The 20,073-nt window shown below is 38.1% G+C and overlaps 1 protein-coding gene across 8 annotated transcripts in view; it reads left to right on the top strand.

Moving 5' to 3' along the window:
* LOC123774381 (mitogen-activated protein kinase kinase kinase 11) overlaps window positions 1–20,073 on the top strand; it is a 118,719-nt gene that overhangs the window by 74,846 nt on the left and 23,800 nt on the right. For 5 of the 8 annotated variants that reach the window (XM_069307797.1, XM_045768599.2, XM_045768596.2 and 2 more), the window contains exon 8: window positions 4,295–4,405. The exons of the other annotated variants lie outside the window; for them this stretch is intronic. In XM_069307797.1, coding sequence (XP_069163898.1) covers window positions 4,295–4,405 — 111 coding nt within the window. The remainder of the gene's footprint in view (window positions 1–4,294; window positions 4,406–20,073) is intronic. 8 annotated transcript variants of the gene reach the window in all.

Below are 20,073 nucleotides of genomic sequence, written 5' to 3'. Positions count from 1 at the left end.
AAAATGGGTATGATTAAATACTTGTTTTCCCTTTGATGTTTTATAGTGTGAAGTCTTTCCAACATTAGATGATTACTCTGGTGGAAGTTTCTGTAGAGTTGTGTGTGATGTACATTTTTCTAGATAAATATTTGTGCTTGCCTAACATAGGAGTAGTTTCTGAAGCTGAACACAATGTGTTAATAGTGAATGCGGGCATGGTGTATATTTGCTAATACAATACACTAAAATCCCAATTAACCATATCTTTACTTAAAATAGTTATCTGAATACTACCACTTTTTACTATATTTCAGGGCTGTACCTTGCCAATAATAAGCTTTATAAAACCAGTTGTGTCCATAAAGTTGAAAGTATCCAAACTTAAAAGACAAATTGTTGCTATGCTTTCATAAAGTACAAAAAATATAATTAGTGTTAATTATTGGTATGATAAGCATATACATTTATTACTGCTTACTGCCCATTTGCTGTTTGGAATGGGAGGAGGCGGAGGCTTGTTTGGCCCAAGACCCCTTCTTTCTCTTTTTTTTAAATTTTGAAGTGAGATGCATTAGTGAAGGTACAGCTACTGCCCTGTATGTGCATGCTAGAAACGTTGTTAGCATAGTTCTCTAGCTTGGTGACTGTCTTTGACTGTGAAGACATTGGTTCTCTACAGGATCACTTTGGGATGTCTTTCTCTTAACAATGGATTACATACAATGGTGATTAACAAGGGGTAACTCTTGTAAGTGTTTTGAGGACTTTAGACCATCCCTTGGAATATATATTAACATTCACTGTGGTCGACTCCTTTTAATAAATCTGGGTTTAGGCAGAAATATTAGTAGTGCTCTGTGTATTTCCTGTTGTATTTGTCATAATTGTTAATTGGTATATTTATTGTAATATAACCAATCAATCTCGTCTGATACTTAATCAATTTAGCAGACATGCGCTGACGTTTTCCTAGTTAGTAATGTCGTACGCTTATATACTCTTGGTTGTCAAAGGAAGTACTTGTTAGCTCTTGATGTTTATTTATCTATTGATGGACAAGCTTTGTTTATCCCTGAATAAATGGGACAGAAAAATACAACTATTTATCTTTTGATAAAGAATGGAATAGGAATTAGGCAAATAATGTTGTTCATCATGTAGTTCCCAGGATGAACAGAAGTTTACTTTGGTAAACTTTGATTTACATTAAGAATTTCTTAAAAAAGTTCGTTAGCCAAGAGGGGTGTGTCTAGGGTGCCAGTTAACTATTGACATTTTTGCAGAGCACCAAATATAATATTAAGACTGCACAGTTCATATTAGTTACATAGTTTTGTTAATTTTGTCAGAAGTACTGTACACTGCACTCCCAGTTGAATGAGGTAATTTATCTGGGGCCCCCGTCTACTGCATCTGATGCTTGTAGCTTCCTGCTCCTGCTCGGTTTTACCAGCTATGGACAACAGTAACTGTATAGCCTTTTCTTTTAATGAAAGCTATACATGTTTCTCGATAGTTTTAACATGCACATAACATTTCAACTTTGTTAATACCTATATAAATAAACAAAATGTAGTGCACTACTGGTATGTATTAAAGTATTTTATACTCGACTTTACAGTGTAGGTCCAGTTGCCTTGTCTCCCTCGAGTTGGCATATGAGGTGTCGCTGTACTACGGAAGAAAGCCATTCACTGATAACAGCAAACTTTTAAAAGATGGTTTTTTTGTTTTCATGTATCTAAACAATACTGGTACCAAACCGCACTTTTGTAAAGCTGGTTACAGTACGACCTAGCTAAAGTCTTGATCAGTTCCCTCTTTTTTGTTGAAGAGTTAGCTTCTTTGTTTTCTTGCCTACTTTAGCCTGACTAATGCTACTGCTAAACAACTTAACTACTCAGTGATAGTCCAATTAAATCAGACATTGCAAAAGTTCTTCAGAATTGAGAGGAATGTCTAGCGATAAGAAACGAGATCACAGAGCAGGTACAGAGGGAAAGGTCCTATTAGTATTTCTTGAAGAAAAAAACCCTATAAGTATTTAACTTATACTCCTATAAGTATTTCTTGGAAAAAAAGAAGAGCCGCTGAATAAACCCATACAATTCTAATAAATTTAGTGCAATTGTTATATTGTTATTTTTAATGATATTTTATTGATATGCAGATAAAATAGATATTTTGAATGCACTGGGTTTGGATATGTATTTCAATGCTGGTCCCTCAGTAAATCCTCTTGAGTTCAAGGCATGGTACCACAGAGCCTCCCAATCTTATCAGGTCTATCAGACTTACAAATTTCTTCTGAGAGCCACTTGTAGAATCTAGGTCTTACATTGGCCAGGGAGCGTGGCATTCAAAGATACACTCTAAACCAAGGAGACCACCTATAAAGTCGGTTAAAAAAAAAAATCACAGCTCCTACAAAAAAAACAAAACAAATTAACAGACAAGGTGCATAATAGTTTTAAACAAATAAAAAACTTGCTGAAACTCGCCCAACTGCCATCAGATTGAATCCCAGGTCACCCGGTCTCTGGCTCCACAACCATCTTTCCCCACAAGTCTGGCACTGGCCCGCCTGTGCCGCCTCTGCTGCGACCGGTCACTTGTGCTCAACGAACTGGTGTCTGTTTCCTTGGGAGATTTTTGTTCGTGCGCTGTTTATTGTTGATTGATCATGCTTCACAATTGTATTTTAGGCTATTAGTATTGCATGTTCTTTGTATATTATTGAGCTCAGACCTATGATGTAGTGTACCTTGCACTGACATCATCTTGAAGAGGTTTGGGTTCCTCATCTGTGAGTTGGCTCACTTTGTTGCCTCTCTCTTCTATGTAGAATTTGGAACTAAAGAGAGGCCTGTTGATGGAAGAGTTCATGTAGTTAGCTTTCTACTTGATGGGCTTTGAGTTTCATAACCAAGAATATTCCTCCAACTCTATGCACATCCACCTGTTAGTTAATGGATAGGTCCTGTTCCCTCTGTGAGGTTTCTTTGTGCTATTACTCCATTGGTTGAGTTTGGATGCTTTCCTTTTTCAATTTGGATCCATATTTTACTGGTTACAGCTTGACAGGATTTTTTTTTTGGTGCTTTCAGACAGTGGATTTTTCCTGCTTTTCGTATCATTATCCCTTTTGCGTTCAGGTGGGGTCGTCATCTCTGGGTGTGTGATGTATTTACTTTCTAGTCTGTTTTGGCCATCACACGCATTAGGGTGGATGCCTATGTCTGGTATTCACCAGGCTGGCATCTGGTTGCTCTTGGGTGAGTTTTGGCAGTGGGTATTCACTTGTTTGCAACTATTGTTTGTCTTGTATCTTAATTAGATTTACTTTATAACAGTGGTTTACTTCTCAGTTTTGGGTCAATCTTGGATTCCCATGCTCCCTTTGCCAGAGAGCCAGATTTTGTTACTGGTTTTCAGGAGTACTTTCTTAGTGGCCTGATGTGATTGGGAGTCTGTATGGTAATAGTGTTATAATTAAAGCTCCAAGGGGACAGTGAGGAACTACACAGACATGCTTTATTAAACTTAGCAGTTTATTTTTTATGTATACATATCTTGGCAATTTCCATCCGACAAAAATACCCACCGATTCGAACATTTTAAGAGAATGTTCAGTGGAAGGAAAGTCAACATGTATTTTCCGTAGTAGGTCAAAGCTTCTGAGAACACAGAATATAATGTTTCGTTTAAGCAGGAGTGCAGTGTATTGTCTCAACAAATTTCTACAGATACAGAGAGCTTATAGCATGGTTATAAATAAGCATTATTATTTGTGTACTTAAACTCTGCTTTTCCTGCTACATGTTGTTGGCATTTTTATCTGTGAAGCTCTTCATATAAGCAGTGACTTGGAAGTAGACATGAGCTTATGTGATCTTGTAGAATTCCCAATTTTTTTTTTGTTTAAAGCTCATCATTTAAAATCATTGCATATTTGTATTAAAGCAAATTGTAATTATGTAGGGAAATTGATGGTCAAGAGAGTTTAAAAGATGTATTTTTTATTTTAAGATTGATTTTGTCTCAAGGCTCATGTCTAAAGATTTTATTAGTTCACCAGTCAGTTTTAAGTTCACTCACCTTTTCATATTCTTGTATGCTCAAATACTGTACTGGAAGGTCTTTGTTTCCCCCCTTTAGCATTTTTCTGTTTTGACCAAATGGCTGTATTGATTGTAGTTATTTTCTAATATATAATATCAATTTAGAGAGAAGTTGATAAAAGAGTGACAAGAGAAGGGTGTTGAGAGTGCATGTGGGTGACGCCTCAGTGTTTTCCTCTACTCTCCTGTAGATTTCCGGCACAACATCACAGTGCAGCCCACCGCTGGTGTTGTTCTTAACCCTACGAGTCCCGAGAGTCCCCCAGGCTCCCCTAACCTGCCCAGACTCAGGGCCATTGCATGTAAGTTACACACACTCCTCTCATAATAGACAGGGCTTAATGCAAACTAGTTAGTCATGTGTCTACCATGCAGAAATGGTCTAATATTTAATCATATTTGTACCAAGAAGAGTGTCTATAGTAAAGTGGATGGCATCAGGTGCAGTACACACACATCTGATAACTTAATTTTAGTATGTATATATACATGCATACATACAGTACACGCATACAGTCCATACTTGAAGTACCATATATACAGTATACATACAATACATACAGAATATACATACACAATGGGTCCTGTAGTGCAGTGGACACTTGAGTCGGATCACATCTGAAAGGAGATGGGTTTGTATTTCACAGCAAGATGGAGACGTTTAAGCACAATTTCCTTTCACATGATGCCTTTGTTCACCTACCAGTAAATAGGCACCTGGAAGCTTGGCAACTGTCATGGGTTGCATTCTAGGAAAGGTCAAGAGTTGACCTAGGGCTGGGATGCGCAACACTCGACATGGCGACAACTTTTATCTGGCACGCAAGACCCTATGCTCAACTTAACAAATAATTTAATAAATATCCAATATCTTTGAATTGTATTTTTTAACTTTATTTAATTAAGATAGTTTTATTAAGTAGAGTGGTTAAGAAAATAAAACGTGCTATTTCCAAGCCGTCTATCTCTTCGATATACCGACGTGCAAGTTCTGTCCCGTTGAGTTGTTGCACCATTCACCAGGTGGCCAGATGTCGCCTGACTCCTTTACCATCATTGTACGAAGCCTCATTGTACGAAGCCTTATTATTGTACTCATTCTTGGTTTGTTTACCCATGAACTGATTTTCATGCAACTTGATAGTTGTGTACAGAGTGATTATGGTGAAATTATGAGATAATAAAGTTTTATGTATTATTCATAAGGGATTTAGAATTAATAAAAGAATATCTTTCATTTTTTCTTTTATTGTGCTTTAGCCAAGTAAAATGATTGAGATTGGGCACTGTAATATACTAGGAAAACCAGAAATTATTTATGGCCAATTGATTTGATATAAAAAACAAAAATAAAACAACAAAAATTGAATTATTGTTTACTGTTCTGGTGATGTTAAAAGTTTGGCCTTTAAATCATGTGGCTGTATATGGCAGCAAGAATTACACTTTAAGGCTAATAAAAATTATCCACCCTATCAACAGGGAAGAACGATCTTTAAGTCAAAATTCCGTCACCAAATTTTACATTCATTCAGTCTTACACGACTTACAAATAATCAGTTAGAATTTTCTTTGATCTTTCACTCGTGTGGTTTTTTATTATTTTAACAAGTTCTCTAAATACTTAAGACACAATAATAATGTGTTCCCCAAAATTTATGTTGAAATACGAGAAAATTTTGCATCTGACACTTGGTAATTTTGGCACACACATTTGAGAAAGGCTGCCCATCCCTGGCCTAGGGAGACCATAATAAGCCTGATATATGCTTTCTGTCACCGAATATGGAAAAATCAAAACTAAAGATGATTGCCATATCTGGAGAAGGGTTCTATATTGTCATTTGTGTGTTTTATTCAAGGTTTTGGCTGGATTAAATAAAGTAATGGAAAAGGACCTATCTTCTGTAATGTACCCTAACAAATCTGGACTATTTGGGTTTTCTGAACACAAACTATAGAACATATCTTGTAATATTCATTTAGAGCAGCCATTCTCAATGGGGGAATGATATCAACCACTAAGGCATACCCTTGAAACAATTCCGAGCCGTACATTAGATAAACATGCACGGATTTCATTGACAACTGAAAGGACACGATTTCTGTCTTTGCTCTTGATGCTGGTTAAATGAAAAAAATTAACACGGAAATTACATTTACATATTATAAATAGCCTATTTATTACTGTCTCTTACAGAACCCCTAATTACCTAATAATCTAACAGCCTGGTTGATCAGTCCAGCAACCAGGAGGCCTGGTCGACGACCGGGCCGCGGGGACACTAAGCCCCGGAAGCACCTCAAGGTAGCCTCAAGGTAAGGTAACCTTGGGTTGCACGAAGCCGAGGTTGAGAAATGCTGCTTTAGGGTACAATACATCATATACCTGGAGTGGGCTCTGGGAGAGTTTTTACTCTTCAAGCTGGCCAGACCTGTCTTGTGGTAATCTGATGTAGAAGGCTGTTGCTGGAATCAGCTCATAGGCCCACATATCCATTATAACTTGACTGATCCAGCACTTTCTGCGGGAACTTATCTAATTTTTTTTTTAACATGTCCACTTTTGATAAGTCAAGTCACCTGCTGTTTTAGTGAGCCATCATCTGAGGTCTTCATCAGGTCACATCTGGACTCCTGGACATGCAGGCACCCAAACACGCAGACACCTGGACACTCGGAAACAGACGCACACATTAAAGCTATGCTTCTGAGTGGCTTCTAGATGTAAAAAAGTAAGAGTAAAGAAGAGAGATTGGAAGTGTTAGAAATTCCAAAACTTATTGGACAATAAAAAGGTGATATGTTCACTACATTTAAAATAGTAACAAAAAGTTATAATGTTGATAAGGCTGAATTTGTGAAACCTGCAAGAACAAAAGGAGAAAATTTTAAGCTAAAATCAAAGGTGCTGAAATTTTGTTTATACCTACCTACCTACCTGTTGTTGATTACGAGAATCAATGTCCCGAGGCCCGGTCTCTGATCAGGTCTCCTTGTTGGTGGTCTGGTCAACCTGGCTGTTGGATGCAGCTGTTTGAAGCTCCATGCTTTTTTTTTCATGGATGGAATAATTTAAATGAAAGGATAAAGCATTCTCGACTACTGGATGTTTCTCATCAACACAAGACATATTACTGTATAGGGAAGACGGGACTCCATGAGCATCGATTTAATCCTTTTATTACACATAGGTAATTACTCCCATGCACACACGTACATGCAATACCTTATACTAGTATATATATATATTTATGTACATGAACACACACACAAACTGTACATATATATGAATTTTGTCATAATTTTATAAAGAAAGGTAAATTCTTTCAATTATTTTGTTAAAGGTTTTGTAACAATTACTGATCATCAATATATTTCTTCTTTCTAAGCAAGGCCCACTCTGCTGCTCCCTGAGTCACCAGCCAGGGTTCAACCATGACTATGGCAAGATGCCAACCTCTCGTCAACCTTCAACCCACCGTAACATGGACTCTGCAGATATCTTTCCACATAATTAGGAAGGGGAGAAAGGGTAGGCCTTTCAATTCTCTGTCGAGAGAGACTCCTCACTATGACACCAAAGAGCAGAGCTAATCTCTTAACACCTCCTCTATACAATATTTGGCAAAACAAGGAATTGTTCTAAGCTTCTGTGAAAACTAGCTGCCATCTGACTGCCACCAGGTAGCTGTCAGGTCATCATTATAGGGTTGTGGAAGTTGGGAAATCTTTCTTCTTGTCATCCCACCCAGCGTTTTCATCCCTTTCCTGAATGGGGTGAGAATAGCTTGAGCTACCTCATCCCTTTGTGTGTATTTTACCTCAATAAACTTATTTCAATTTCAATCCCACCCAGCTGATGCCACAGTTCTACAGAGGCTAATTCAGTTAAGTTGTCTGGGTTTTCCCTGGGACACTCTTCATTGGATGTCCCTTGCTTCAGTGTTCACTTGATGATGTGGTTACCAATTGTCTGTGTGCCTCTTACCGTACTTCCCCCTCCAACATAGTTTGAGAGTTACTTTACCTGTCGCCGATTGAGCAAAATTCAAAGGCTCCAGAGTAATCTTCTTTGTTGCCATTGGTACAGCTTCTGCATGGCCTTGTTTCTCTTGAGCTGGTCCACTTCCTTTGTCTCTGCATTTTGGTACTGTTTCATATTCAGATATTACTGCTGGCTTTTATATGACATAATTAAAACTACACTAAACCCACCTTGGGTTTTCTAGAGAGCTCTTCCATGGAGGCACATACAGTGTGTGCCTCCATGGAGATAGTGCAAATTTTAATTTGTATGGTCTACCCATGCCTCTTCCCAGTGTGAAGTGCCCTAGGGCTAGTAAATTCATGCAAAGTACCCACAATTTTCAACTTGATTGACAACTGTGTCTCAGAGCTGGCTGATCTGTTTTCCATGCATAAAGGATGAGGTCATTTAGAGGTATACTAGTCTGGGTTGAATTTGTTAATATTTTAGTTCTTCCTTGTGCTGTTTCCCATTGCATTTGTATTTAGATATTGTTTTCATCATAGGTAGAAACAGGAACATGTTGAATATATTTTGGCACTCATTAACACCAATTGCAATGAACCAATAGGAGAGCAATATACTGTACTGGCCACCCATTACTCATACCATTATGCTAGGTGTGGCCCATTGTGACCTTGTGAGAGAGACCCTTAGGTCCTTGCTTGTGTTGCCCTGGTCATTGGTGTGTTTCCTGGTATATTATCCAGTTCCTGGGTGTGACATGCTCTCTGTCCCCTTTTGCAACCAGGTAATGTCCTTGTATATTTTTGCCATTGGATCATATCGGTCTTAACTGAGGTGTCTGGTATGTTCCTCTGACAACCTAGGTGCATTTTCCCCAAATGCCTCCACCATGCTTTGAGAAGGGACACTTTGTACCTATAGTATCCTGTGGTACTATGCCTTAATGTTCACCCCTTGGGATGTATACTGGGTTTTCTGGGGGATGGTCTCCAACCCTGCCTGCCCAACCACTTCGGGTGGGCATTGAAACGACGGTCTCGCTTCATGCAGGTCGGTGTTCAATCCCTGACCGTCCAAGTAGTTGGGCACCATTCCTTGCTTCCCATCCTATTCCAAAATCCTTAGCCTGACCCCTTCCAAGTGCTATATATAGTTGTAATGGCTTGGTGCTTTCCCAGATCATTCCCCTCTCTCCAACCCCCTTCCCCTCTTTCAGGTTAGTTTCCTTGTTGGGTGTGTCAGTGCTTGGCACTTTCCTTTCCCTAAGTGTGTTTAGAAGTACAGGCAGTCCCAGTATTATGAACAGGATGCTTTTCAGTAAGGTGTGCATAAAGTCTGAAAAAGATTTTCAATAGATGCAATGCTCTAAATGTGTCTCTTCTTTTTTTTTTTTTTTTTTTTTTTGGTGTTTTTGGATATGCATTCCCAAACCACCAAAAATCAACATTTAAAATCATAAGAAAAAGAGCATTGTGCATTTGAAAAGAAGCATCAGAGGTCGAATTCCTAGACTACAAAGCTAGAGTGCATGGGGGGGATTGTGTGAAATCCTGATTAGACTTTAGTGGAAGCCTCAGGAACCCTAGAGGATTCAGTTAAATCCCAGGTTGCAATTTTTTTAAATGTCGTGGTATCGTTGTCTCAGGCATTTGCATGGGAGTACCCAGAGCATAGGGTCGAATCCAGTTCGAGATTCCTACCGATTTTCTCGGATACATCACGTTAATGTGATTACTTTGTGTATATAAAATCATAATTTTTGGACAAGTAATATATGAAATGCTTCTTTATTATTTACTTTGAATTATGGAATTGCCCTGCTTGTCTGTTTTGACTCTTTTTGAGGAGCAAAGAATTGTACTGAAATTAGCAAAGGATGAGCCAGTAAAAGGTGGTGACTGCATCAGTACTGGTACACCCATTTTGTACACTATGAACAGTGTTTATAATTCACTATTGCTGTTTATCTAGGAAAAGGGCCTTAACAGTGACTGATAAGAGAAGTAAGTGGACTGCTGGTATTTACACTTTTTACCAATTAATTACCAGCAGTGCACTTCCTCCTCTTATTAGCCATTGGGGCACTTTTCCTAGATACACAACAATGATAATGCATTATAAGCATTGTTTATAATACAGAAAATTCAAAATTTGTTTGTATAGCAGGACAAGAAACTAAACAGAGGGGCTTTTTAGCCGTTATAAAATTGGATGTTTGTATATCCAAAGTTTGTAAGTCGTGGACTTCTGTATGTCTTTTCCACTGAGGGTTGGCTGTGTGTTCTTCAGTCCCGTGGGACCTCTGCTGTGGATCCTGGGGTTTCTGGGTGGGAGACGAGTGTCAGCTTGGAATTTTTTGGCTTTTTCCTTATGGTTACTACCACTGCTACTTGGATTCTACCTGCAGGCCATTCAGTGAACTGGTGAACAAATCTACAAAGGCCGTGATGAGGGTTCGAACCTACGTCCGAGATGATCCCAGACGTGCCTTAGTCGATTGCACCACGACACGATCAAAAGAGGATTTGGCAAAATCCAAACAAATCCACAAATCCTTGTGGATTTGTTCATGTGATATATCATGCTATTGTGATTTGTGTGTGTAATGAACTGGTGGTTGGTGGTGGCCAATTTTCTCAGAAGTGTAGTTGAGTAGTTCAAGTGATAATTGGTGGTGTTGGTGTTGCCAAGTATCTTTTAATGGTGTTGAGAGATCTATTCTGCTCTATGATGTCATAAGGAGAGGCCTCTCTTGGTGATGGGTTGAAAATACTCTCCACTCTCTCCCCTTTCAATTAATTGGCAAGAATATTTGCAATTTTTTTTGTTCCTTGTGTCGTGTGTGGACACTGGCTATTGGCTCGGGTAACAACGGAGGAGCCACTCAGAAAGAGGGGATTCAATTTTCTTAACGACTTATTTTTTCAGTTGTAATGGCATAACATGGTCTGATTATTTTTTCTCCATTATTTTTCATTAACAGTATAATTTATACTTTAATTTTCTGTATAAACCTTATGCCATACCCAACCTAACGGATTTAACCGAGTGTTGGAAACTAAATGGAAAATCTTGGTATTCATATACCATTAATAATTTTCTTTTGCAATGTAAACTCTATATTATATATTGGACTGTGTGTGCATGGTGTTGTGCTTGAACTAACATTAAGGGATATCTTGTTGGCTGAGGACAAGAGTGCTCAATGTAATTTTTAACGGTCCGGATTAATGACTAAAAGTATTATTCCTGTTAGGCTTCTATGCTGCAAAAGTGTTGGCACACAGATTATAATCAATTTAGCCAAAGGTATGTTGCTAATTCAAATTGTGTTCAAAGAAGTGTAAATTCTGGTAGTCTTGTGTTCAGCCATCAGCAGTTGGAACGACTTAACAAATAGTACAAGGAGTTAGTGTCAGCAGTTGACCATTTATAATTTGTACCCAGAATTATTGAAGTTTGTCGTGACTGGAATTTTGATCTTGAACTGGAGAAGCAAGATATTAAATTCTCAGTTCAGTTAAATGATATTTGTATGTATTATTTTTTGTAATTTTTCAGGATGTAGGAGATTGTGAGTGGGAACGTGTGTGAATGTTAATCCTCACTTACTTATATCATCTTAAGTTGTCTGAAATCTTAATAAAAATCTGAAATCTTAATAAAAATGTAGTATTGATTTAAAATTAATTTCATACGAAGACCTTCACAAAGAAAGTTTTGCCAGAAAGCATCCTTATATGAAAAAAGTGAAATAGTTTTAATATTTGATAATGTAAATGTCTCATCCCACACATTAAATGAAAGTGATAACATTTCAGTCTCTTGGACTCTTATCAAGTTGTGATAAGGGTCATTATTAAGGCGTGCCTCAGATCCAGGATGGACCCAAACGTTGTCACTCATTTGATTTGTGTGACGAGTAATTTGTTTCACCTATGTTATTGTGACTTATTCTTTGCATTGATAAAGTAATTCTCACAAGTCTCAAACATTTAGGTGGAATTGTTCTTGTGATAATTATAATGCTGTGGCATTGATCAGGACCTCAACTCATAAAACTCAAGTGTTTTCCCTAGTTGGGCTGATGGGGTGTCTCACAAACATGTGAGTTTACTCTCATGGCAAATACCAGGCAAGATTGCTTGTATTTCCTAAAGTTTTCTGTTTTCCACATATGTGGGAGATTATATAAGGAATAATTAATACTTCATTTTGCTGGGGACAGGAAGCCTGTGTGTATATATATGTACTTTCGGCTGGTATCGCAGTCTTCTCCAAGGTCAGTGATATTTAGCGTTCTCTGATTATTCCGCACATTTGATGGTGCTACATAGCCTTCCCGGCTTGGTTACTTCTCCAAGGTCAAACTACTGACCCTCCCCCAGAATGCAACCCCACAACAGTTGCCTGACTCTGGATACCTATTTACCGCTAGGTGAACAGAAGCATTGAGTTAAAGGAAATGTGCCAGGCCATTTTCGTCCTGCCGGGGAATCGAAACCAGGATTCCTGAGAATGAGTCAAGAATGAAGTTAACTGCGCTATGAGACCCTGTGGTTAAAACCTCATTGATGCTTGTGCTTCAGGAGTTGGTGAGCTTATCACATAAAAAGTCATTGTTGACGAAGTGTGTGATAAAGCAAAATCTTACAAAACAAAGATTTGTTTTGGGTTTCCTATCCATCCCACTTAGGTGTAGGTTTGAGCAGTCATCACCCAAGGCCAGAACAAGTCACAAATTCAAGGGTGAAACCAACCCAGTGCAGGAAAAGATTTTCTTACAATTCTCATTATGGTCACATGCTCTATACTAGTTCCTTATTAGTCAATTGTTTGGCCTCCTAATAAGGGCTACTTACTCTAACATAGCCTCTTGATAAGAGTTGCTTCTATACAAGCACACAATAAGGGCTTCTCACTGCTGTGGAAAACCTTGTTTCTTACGGTTCCCAACTTGTCAGCCACTCGTCAGCGAATTACAGCTGGCAAGACTCTTGATACAACCGCTGATTGGGAAATTTATCATAGATGTTAACAAAGCAGAATTATTTGATCATGTGTGTGTTCTAATTGTTAAATATTTTGCTGGTATTTCCTTAATTTGATGGGAAATTAATACAATACAGTATAAAATAAATTAGTTTGTCTTTATCATGTTGAATTTGAACAAATGAGATTTAAATTTAAAATATTATACTGGGTGTTTGATGTTGATTCCTTGGTCACAATAAACATTGATTCCTTGATCACAATAAACATAACTTCTCTTAGCTGGCTGTGTGAACATTGTAAACATGATGGCCTCCGTATGAAATTAATTACCGTATCTGTACTCTTGGGTCTCTGAACTTCATTAGTACTATGGGGGTGTTTACTCACCCTAACACACACACATTACAAAAACAACTACTATATGGTGGTTTATGTAATTTAACATAGATGTATATTAATATTCCACTATGTTATAGTTGTCTGCATAATGCATGCTGGTGAGGAGAATAACAGTTTCCCGGGCTTGGTGGATGGTTTATTTTGAAAGCTTAAACACCTCAGGGTACTAATGCAAGGACATTTGGATTGGCCAACTTGGAAGTGTTGTAAGAGAAGATTCTATTTTAAGGACTGTATTTATATGAACTTTGTTATATATATGATGTTTAATTGCTGCTTTTTAAACAGGATTTTTTTACATGGTTATGAGAATTAATGAGCTTCAGGGAGGTAACTGAAGCATAGCTTTGGTCACTATCATCTGTGTGTGTGTGTGTGTGTGTGTGTGTGTGTGTGTGTGTGTGTGTGTGTGTGTGTGTGTGTGTGTGTGTGTGTGTGTGTGTGTGTGTGTGTGTGTGTATTTTCCCCTATTGATTGCTTGCTGTTAAATTGATACACTTGCAATATACATTTACTAATACATGTGTGATAGCTGGTAGGGCACAATCGTTAAATAGGGTCTTGTTCCCCATCATCTTACAGTAATACAACATTTGAAATGGCTGGTGGGGCATAATTGTTATCTAGGCCTTCGTTCCCCACCGCCTTACATGAGGACAAGTACGTGAGTGGTCTTAGGGGTTATCTTAACTCGTGTAAGCTCCTCAGTTATGGCTATCTTCATCTTTACAAGCCATAGTTAGTATAGTTCATTGACATCTGTTTAGCACCACATGAATGACAAAATAAATCATCAGAGATGATAGTTTTTAAACCATCATTTCCTCACAAATATATATATTCAAATATATGCATGAGAGAATGCCCCTAATTGTTTGATGATTGCACATCACTGAGGTTGAAACAAGTGATATTTGAGGTTGAGGAGGGGCAGTGGCACGACCTTGTTTGTAAGTGGCTTCACAATCCACATCTTGGTTACTCTTAGAGCTTGACCTGTATGCTACTCCTATGTTCTATGGGCCTCGCACAGGAATGTGGTGAAGGCTTTCACTATTGGCTTATAACGACCCAAACTCCATGCCTTTAAATATCATCAAAGGTGACTAGAACGTCGGGCTGGGAGGTTGAGGCGCTACCTCCATAATTAACCAATCCTGCTCACAATATAAATTTTCAGGTATATTATGTGTGCACATGACTAAATTGAGTGAGAGTGAGAGAGTCTGAAGGAGATTACTCAGTGGTTTTGGTTCACATTTTTTTGGGGAAAGAACCCTCATCTCAAGATAACCTCAAGAAGAAGATAACCCTTATGTGCAGCTTGATGGTGCTACATAGCCTTCCCGGTTTAGTGCCTTCTTTTGATAATTACTTACTTACTTACCCTTACGTGCAAGTGACGTGAGATTTTAAGATGGGGAATTTTTGCTCCAAACTTAAATGAGGTGTGATATTAATGCAGAGGATCACTTGTCATTCAATAAATTATTGGTGAACCTGATTCCTCTGATGTTGCCCATCTTGTCTTTTTTTTTGTTTACAGTACTTGTATTGGTATTCTGATATTTAAGACATTCTGCAACAGTGGTTAGTGTTCTTTTGATCATTAATTACTTGGTACAGATGATTATAGAAAGGCATTAGACATGATACAAAATAATTCAAGATATTTCTAAATACATGGCTAAAGTTTGAATGAGTGTGATAGTTGATTAGTGATTACTGTTTAATTGACACAGATAAGAGGGTGTAGGATAGATATTATTGCTAGGGAAATATGGTTACAAAAATATGAAATTGGGATTTTAGTGAGAATAAATTTTGTGAATGATGATGCAAAGTCTATAAAGAAACTGGTTGGGATGACATGGTTACTGAAACACCATGGAAAAGAGTAGAAAATGTCAGGTATTGAGTGGAACATGTTACAACATAGTAGGTGAAGAGAATGTCAGGTATTGAGAGGTATGTGTTAAAACATAGAAAGTGAAGAGTGTGTCAGATATTGAGAGGAATATGTTGTGCACCTCCCCTTACAATGTCTCAGGATGTGAGGTCTTGGAAACACCATATTCAGGTTTCCATTTTATTGCCAGCTGTTGTTTCTCTGGATTTTGAGGTTTGGTCTCGCATGGCAGATATCACCCAGTATTTGTATGCTCTGGAGCTTCATGTTGCACAGCTGTAAAGTGAAATATCACCTTTCGATCTTGCATCCTCACTTACCTCGATTTCTGCTTTAGGAAATGGAAGGGAATGCCTCTTGAGACCCATAACTAAAGCTTACCTCAAACGCGATAACAAGGGGTTCATAGAGCATTCATAGAGCAAGTCTGGATCTGAAAGAGCTGCCCCTCTCCACTCTGCCACTCTATCAACATCAGAGGACCGAGGCTGTTCAACACGCTTCCACTACACATAAGGGGACATAACTGGCCGACCCCTCACAGTGTTTGAGAGAACTTGACAAACACTTCCAAAGGATACCTGATCAACCAGGCTGTGACTCATACGTCAGGCTGCGAGTACCCGCGTCCAGCAGCCTGGTTGACCAGTCCAGCAACGAGGAGGCCTGGTCAATGACCAGGCCGCGGTCACTAAGCCCCGTAATCACCTCAAGGAATCACCTCAAGGTAACCTCCTGAGAAGCAATAAAAAGTCCAGCCAACTGTAAGAATGAGGTATCACCTACTCCCTCGGAGACACAAAAATCTCCTGTGAATTTTGAATGGACAAAATAGGAACAAAATTTCCAATTTCTCCAACCCCACACTTGCCAGGACCTGTATAAAAGAGGTTTAAAGTGTCAAAGAACCCCCCAGCAAGTGGGAGAGGATGAGAACTTTAGTGCTTAGCAGACAATACAGGCGCTGGAGCTCTATTTGCTAAGTTGCCAGGGATGGAAACCCTATTTGAGTACTTTTTCTTACAACCGAGGCTTTCAGGTCTAACCAGCAGGGAAATCCAAACCCACCTCAAAATAAATTGAAGTATGTCAGGAATCTGTAAAAGTTAGAAACTGAGGCTGCTAGAATAGATATATTTGAGCACGAGACCAAAGATTTGTTTTGGGTTTCCCATCCATCCCACTTAGGTGTAGGATTGAGCAGTCATCACCCAAGGCCAGAACAAGTCACAAATTCAAGGGTGAAACCAACCCAGTGCAGGAAAAATGCAGGAGACAGAAAGGGTGACCTTGAATGTAATAATAATGTGCAGTACTCTGGTATCCCTCCATACCTCACTATAATGGATGTGCTATAATGCAGAAACTTAAGGTCAGCTTAAGTGACCTAGGGCTGGTCACAAGATCTTTCATCCACACTGTAGAGGTGGAGGAAGCCTGGGTGCCAAGGCATAAATGCTAGGCAACCACTAATTTATCAGAATATCAGGCAGAGAAAGAAGAGATATAATTCTTCATATATATTATACATATAAATATTATAGATATTAAATATATCTATTTACATAATAGATGCTCACTACTACTGTGCACAGGCTCGACCTGATGGGTGCTCTGAACAATCAACACCCACTCACACAGGTGAAGTAACAGTCGAATGGATCCTGTGCACAAGAAGAACAGATTTACTTTGCAAGACCCTGTACCAGTGGACCATAAATGAAGTGGTACAGCCTTGAAGAACTAAGCTCTGCTATGCATGGCAGCACCGACCTAATACAACAGGCTGAGAAAGAATCAAGTACTCACAAAGACACTTAAATACCAATGAAAAGATTTATATATACAGTATACACTTATTAGAATGTTTGGAATACTATACAGTATATGTATAATGAGTGTATACACATTGGCTGTGCATGCATTGTACAAAGTCAAACAGCTGGATATTCAGTCCCAATCTGTCGGCTGCATATGAAATGAAAGTAAGGGAGTATGTGTGAGTGATCAGATCAGGTAATGGTCAGTATAGATATCCAAGAAATGCAACCATTAGTTAGCAAGATTCCTCATTGGTGGGTGTTGTGATGCCAAAATAGTGTTAGGAAAGGAATTGATTTTTCATGAATTAACTTAATGCAGCTGGGTATTCTGGACTAAAATATTCTCCAGTGACTCCCTGGCATCACTATTACTCTACAGCAATATTTATAAATTCACTGTGGCACTGATGTTCATATGTTATCCTGCCTAAATGTGCATGATCTTATCAAAGGACATGAGGGGATTGTATGTCAAATCCATAATGTCCCTCCCTTATTCCCTATTCATGGAGAATTGGACACTTAAATTGTGCTTAAATGTGATCCTAAACCACTGAGTTCAGAATGTGATGCTTTCGTTGCTTTGTAGTTTTAACTAAACAACAAACCTTATTTTGTCACCTATTGGGAGTGGCATATTTGTTTCACTATTGATATCAATATTAATATTCCAAGTACTGTCCCATGCATTTTGTTCATTATTTCTAAATCATCTTAAATTTGTAAAGTTTCATACATTTGATTGAGATTTCGTTACAGAAAATATTTGAAAATAGAATACATTAAACTTTTTAAATGTAGTGTTGGTGTGTCAAGCTTTAGGTAAGAGGGATGTGGATAATGAAGTGTGTTATATGGTAGAGAAGTAGAGGGTGTCAAGCGTCGGGTAGTGGACTGGTGTGTCGGCAGGTGATGGTGCTGAAGGTATATTAACCCCTCATTCATGCACTTACCTAGGAATTATTAAGCAGTAATCATTAGGTTCATGATAGTTTTCATAGCTTGCCTCATATTTTACTGACCCTTAGTTATATTTGTTTCTTCAAATTTTCTTCAGCTATACCTTGTGTGTGAGTGTAGTCTTATTTCTTTGTATTGAAATGTAATTCATTTATTTATAATCATGTTTACGTCAAATATATTTATGCTTAGTTAAACGCAATTACTTTTTTGTGGACTTTATTTCTCTTTTTGTCTCTCTTTCAAATTCTCTACTGAACTCGACTTTTTCTGAGTCAAGTTGAAATATACAGTATTTATTTATTACAATGTTATTTTGTGCATTGTTTGCCGTTGTTGATGTGTGCAGCATTAAACCCGACAGCCTTTAATTGTTATCTGTACTCTGCTTATATACAGTATATATATAGTCTCCACTGTGTGATATTGGTACCCTCTTGAGGACATTCCTTCTGTTGCTTCCCTTCCATCCTGGTACAGGTATTGCAGTAATCTAGGTAACATTATTCTGCTTAACATAACATATTTTGAGGCACCTGCAAGCACAACCACATGAATAAATCTTTTGTTTGATTGTAAAATAGTATACATGTATTAACTTAATTTTCATTTTAATCAAGAAGGCATATGCAAGGTTTCCCCAAGTTGTCTCATCTGAATACGTCTGCTAATCATGCCTACATAAGTTTTAGGAAACCTAGTAGAAATGACAAAAATACATGCTAATTAAGCCTCTAAGTTAATATGGCTTTTACATAAATAAGATTGCTCCTCGTGTGTGTGTGTTTGACCATATACTGTCATCCTGAGTGATAACTTGGAAACGTTTGAACAGCCTGTGACCCCGATGGTGCTTAATAGTCTTCCCGACTTGGTGCCGCCTTTTGATAATTACTTAATTTACATCAAACCATTTCTATTACTTGGCCCATGAAGATGTTCCTTTCTTTCTTGCATTGTTACTCGAGGGATCTCTGTGATGGTGCTGGAGGCAACTTTCCCCAAACATTACAGCCATTGATACTGTTGTCAGCTTCAGGTGTTAAGGCTGTACAATGCCTATTGAGTTTTTGTTCAATATATATGAGAACCACTACAAGAGTGTAGGGTATCTTATACTTACAGTATGGTGGTATTGAGACCATCAAATTTTTGTTTCTGTGAGAAGGATACGATAGAATTGATGTCAACAGCAGTTTTTGTTCTTTGAAGAAGTTTAAGAATTTTGGGTTGTAAGTTTACCTCGCTTTTCTTTACTTCCTATTGATGTACAGCAATATAAAATAATTAATAAATTATTAATTATTTATGCTTAAACAATTATAACAAGATAGTCAATTAAGAATAAAACTCTTTTTGCACATAAATATTAGCTGAGAAGCTATGTCCAGCCTGGAGAGACTACAATTGTACATTTCAATAGCAAAAGTTAACCATTGAAACTTAATAAAACTTGTACTAAAAATGATACGCTCGGGTGTATATATTATCATGGATGTTGAGGACCAAGGACAGAGAGCCACCTCAACAATGACTGACACTAGTGTAGGAAGTAAGGAATCTATTGAACCTATTCTCACCCATGGAAATACATGTACAAACTAAAAAAAAAAAAAAATACATGTTTGCATGTGTATCAATTTATGAATTAAAAAATATATATGCATAAGTTTAGTACTTTCCAGTATTAAAGAAACAGTAGAGTGAAATATTGTTATGTAGTCAGAAAGAGGTACATTAATAACCATACAAAAGTTGGGTGGCCACCTACCTACCTTGAGGTTACCTTGAGGTGCTTCCGGGGCTTAGTGTCCCCGCGGCCCGGTCGTCGACCAGGCCTCCTGGTTGCTGGACTGATCAACCAGGCTGTTAGACGCGGCTGCTCGC

Source organism: Procambarus clarkii, chromosome 61 (genome assembly GCF_040958095.1).
Source record: "Procambarus clarkii isolate CNS0578487 chromosome 61, FALCON_Pclarkii_2.0, whole genome shotgun sequence".
In the NCBI taxonomy this organism is placed as follows: Eukaryota; Metazoa; Arthropoda; class Malacostraca; order Decapoda; family Cambaridae; genus Procambarus; species Procambarus clarkii.
The sequence above is the reverse complement of the archived record's forward strand: the minus strand, read 5'-3'. Positions and strand labels throughout refer to the sequence as shown.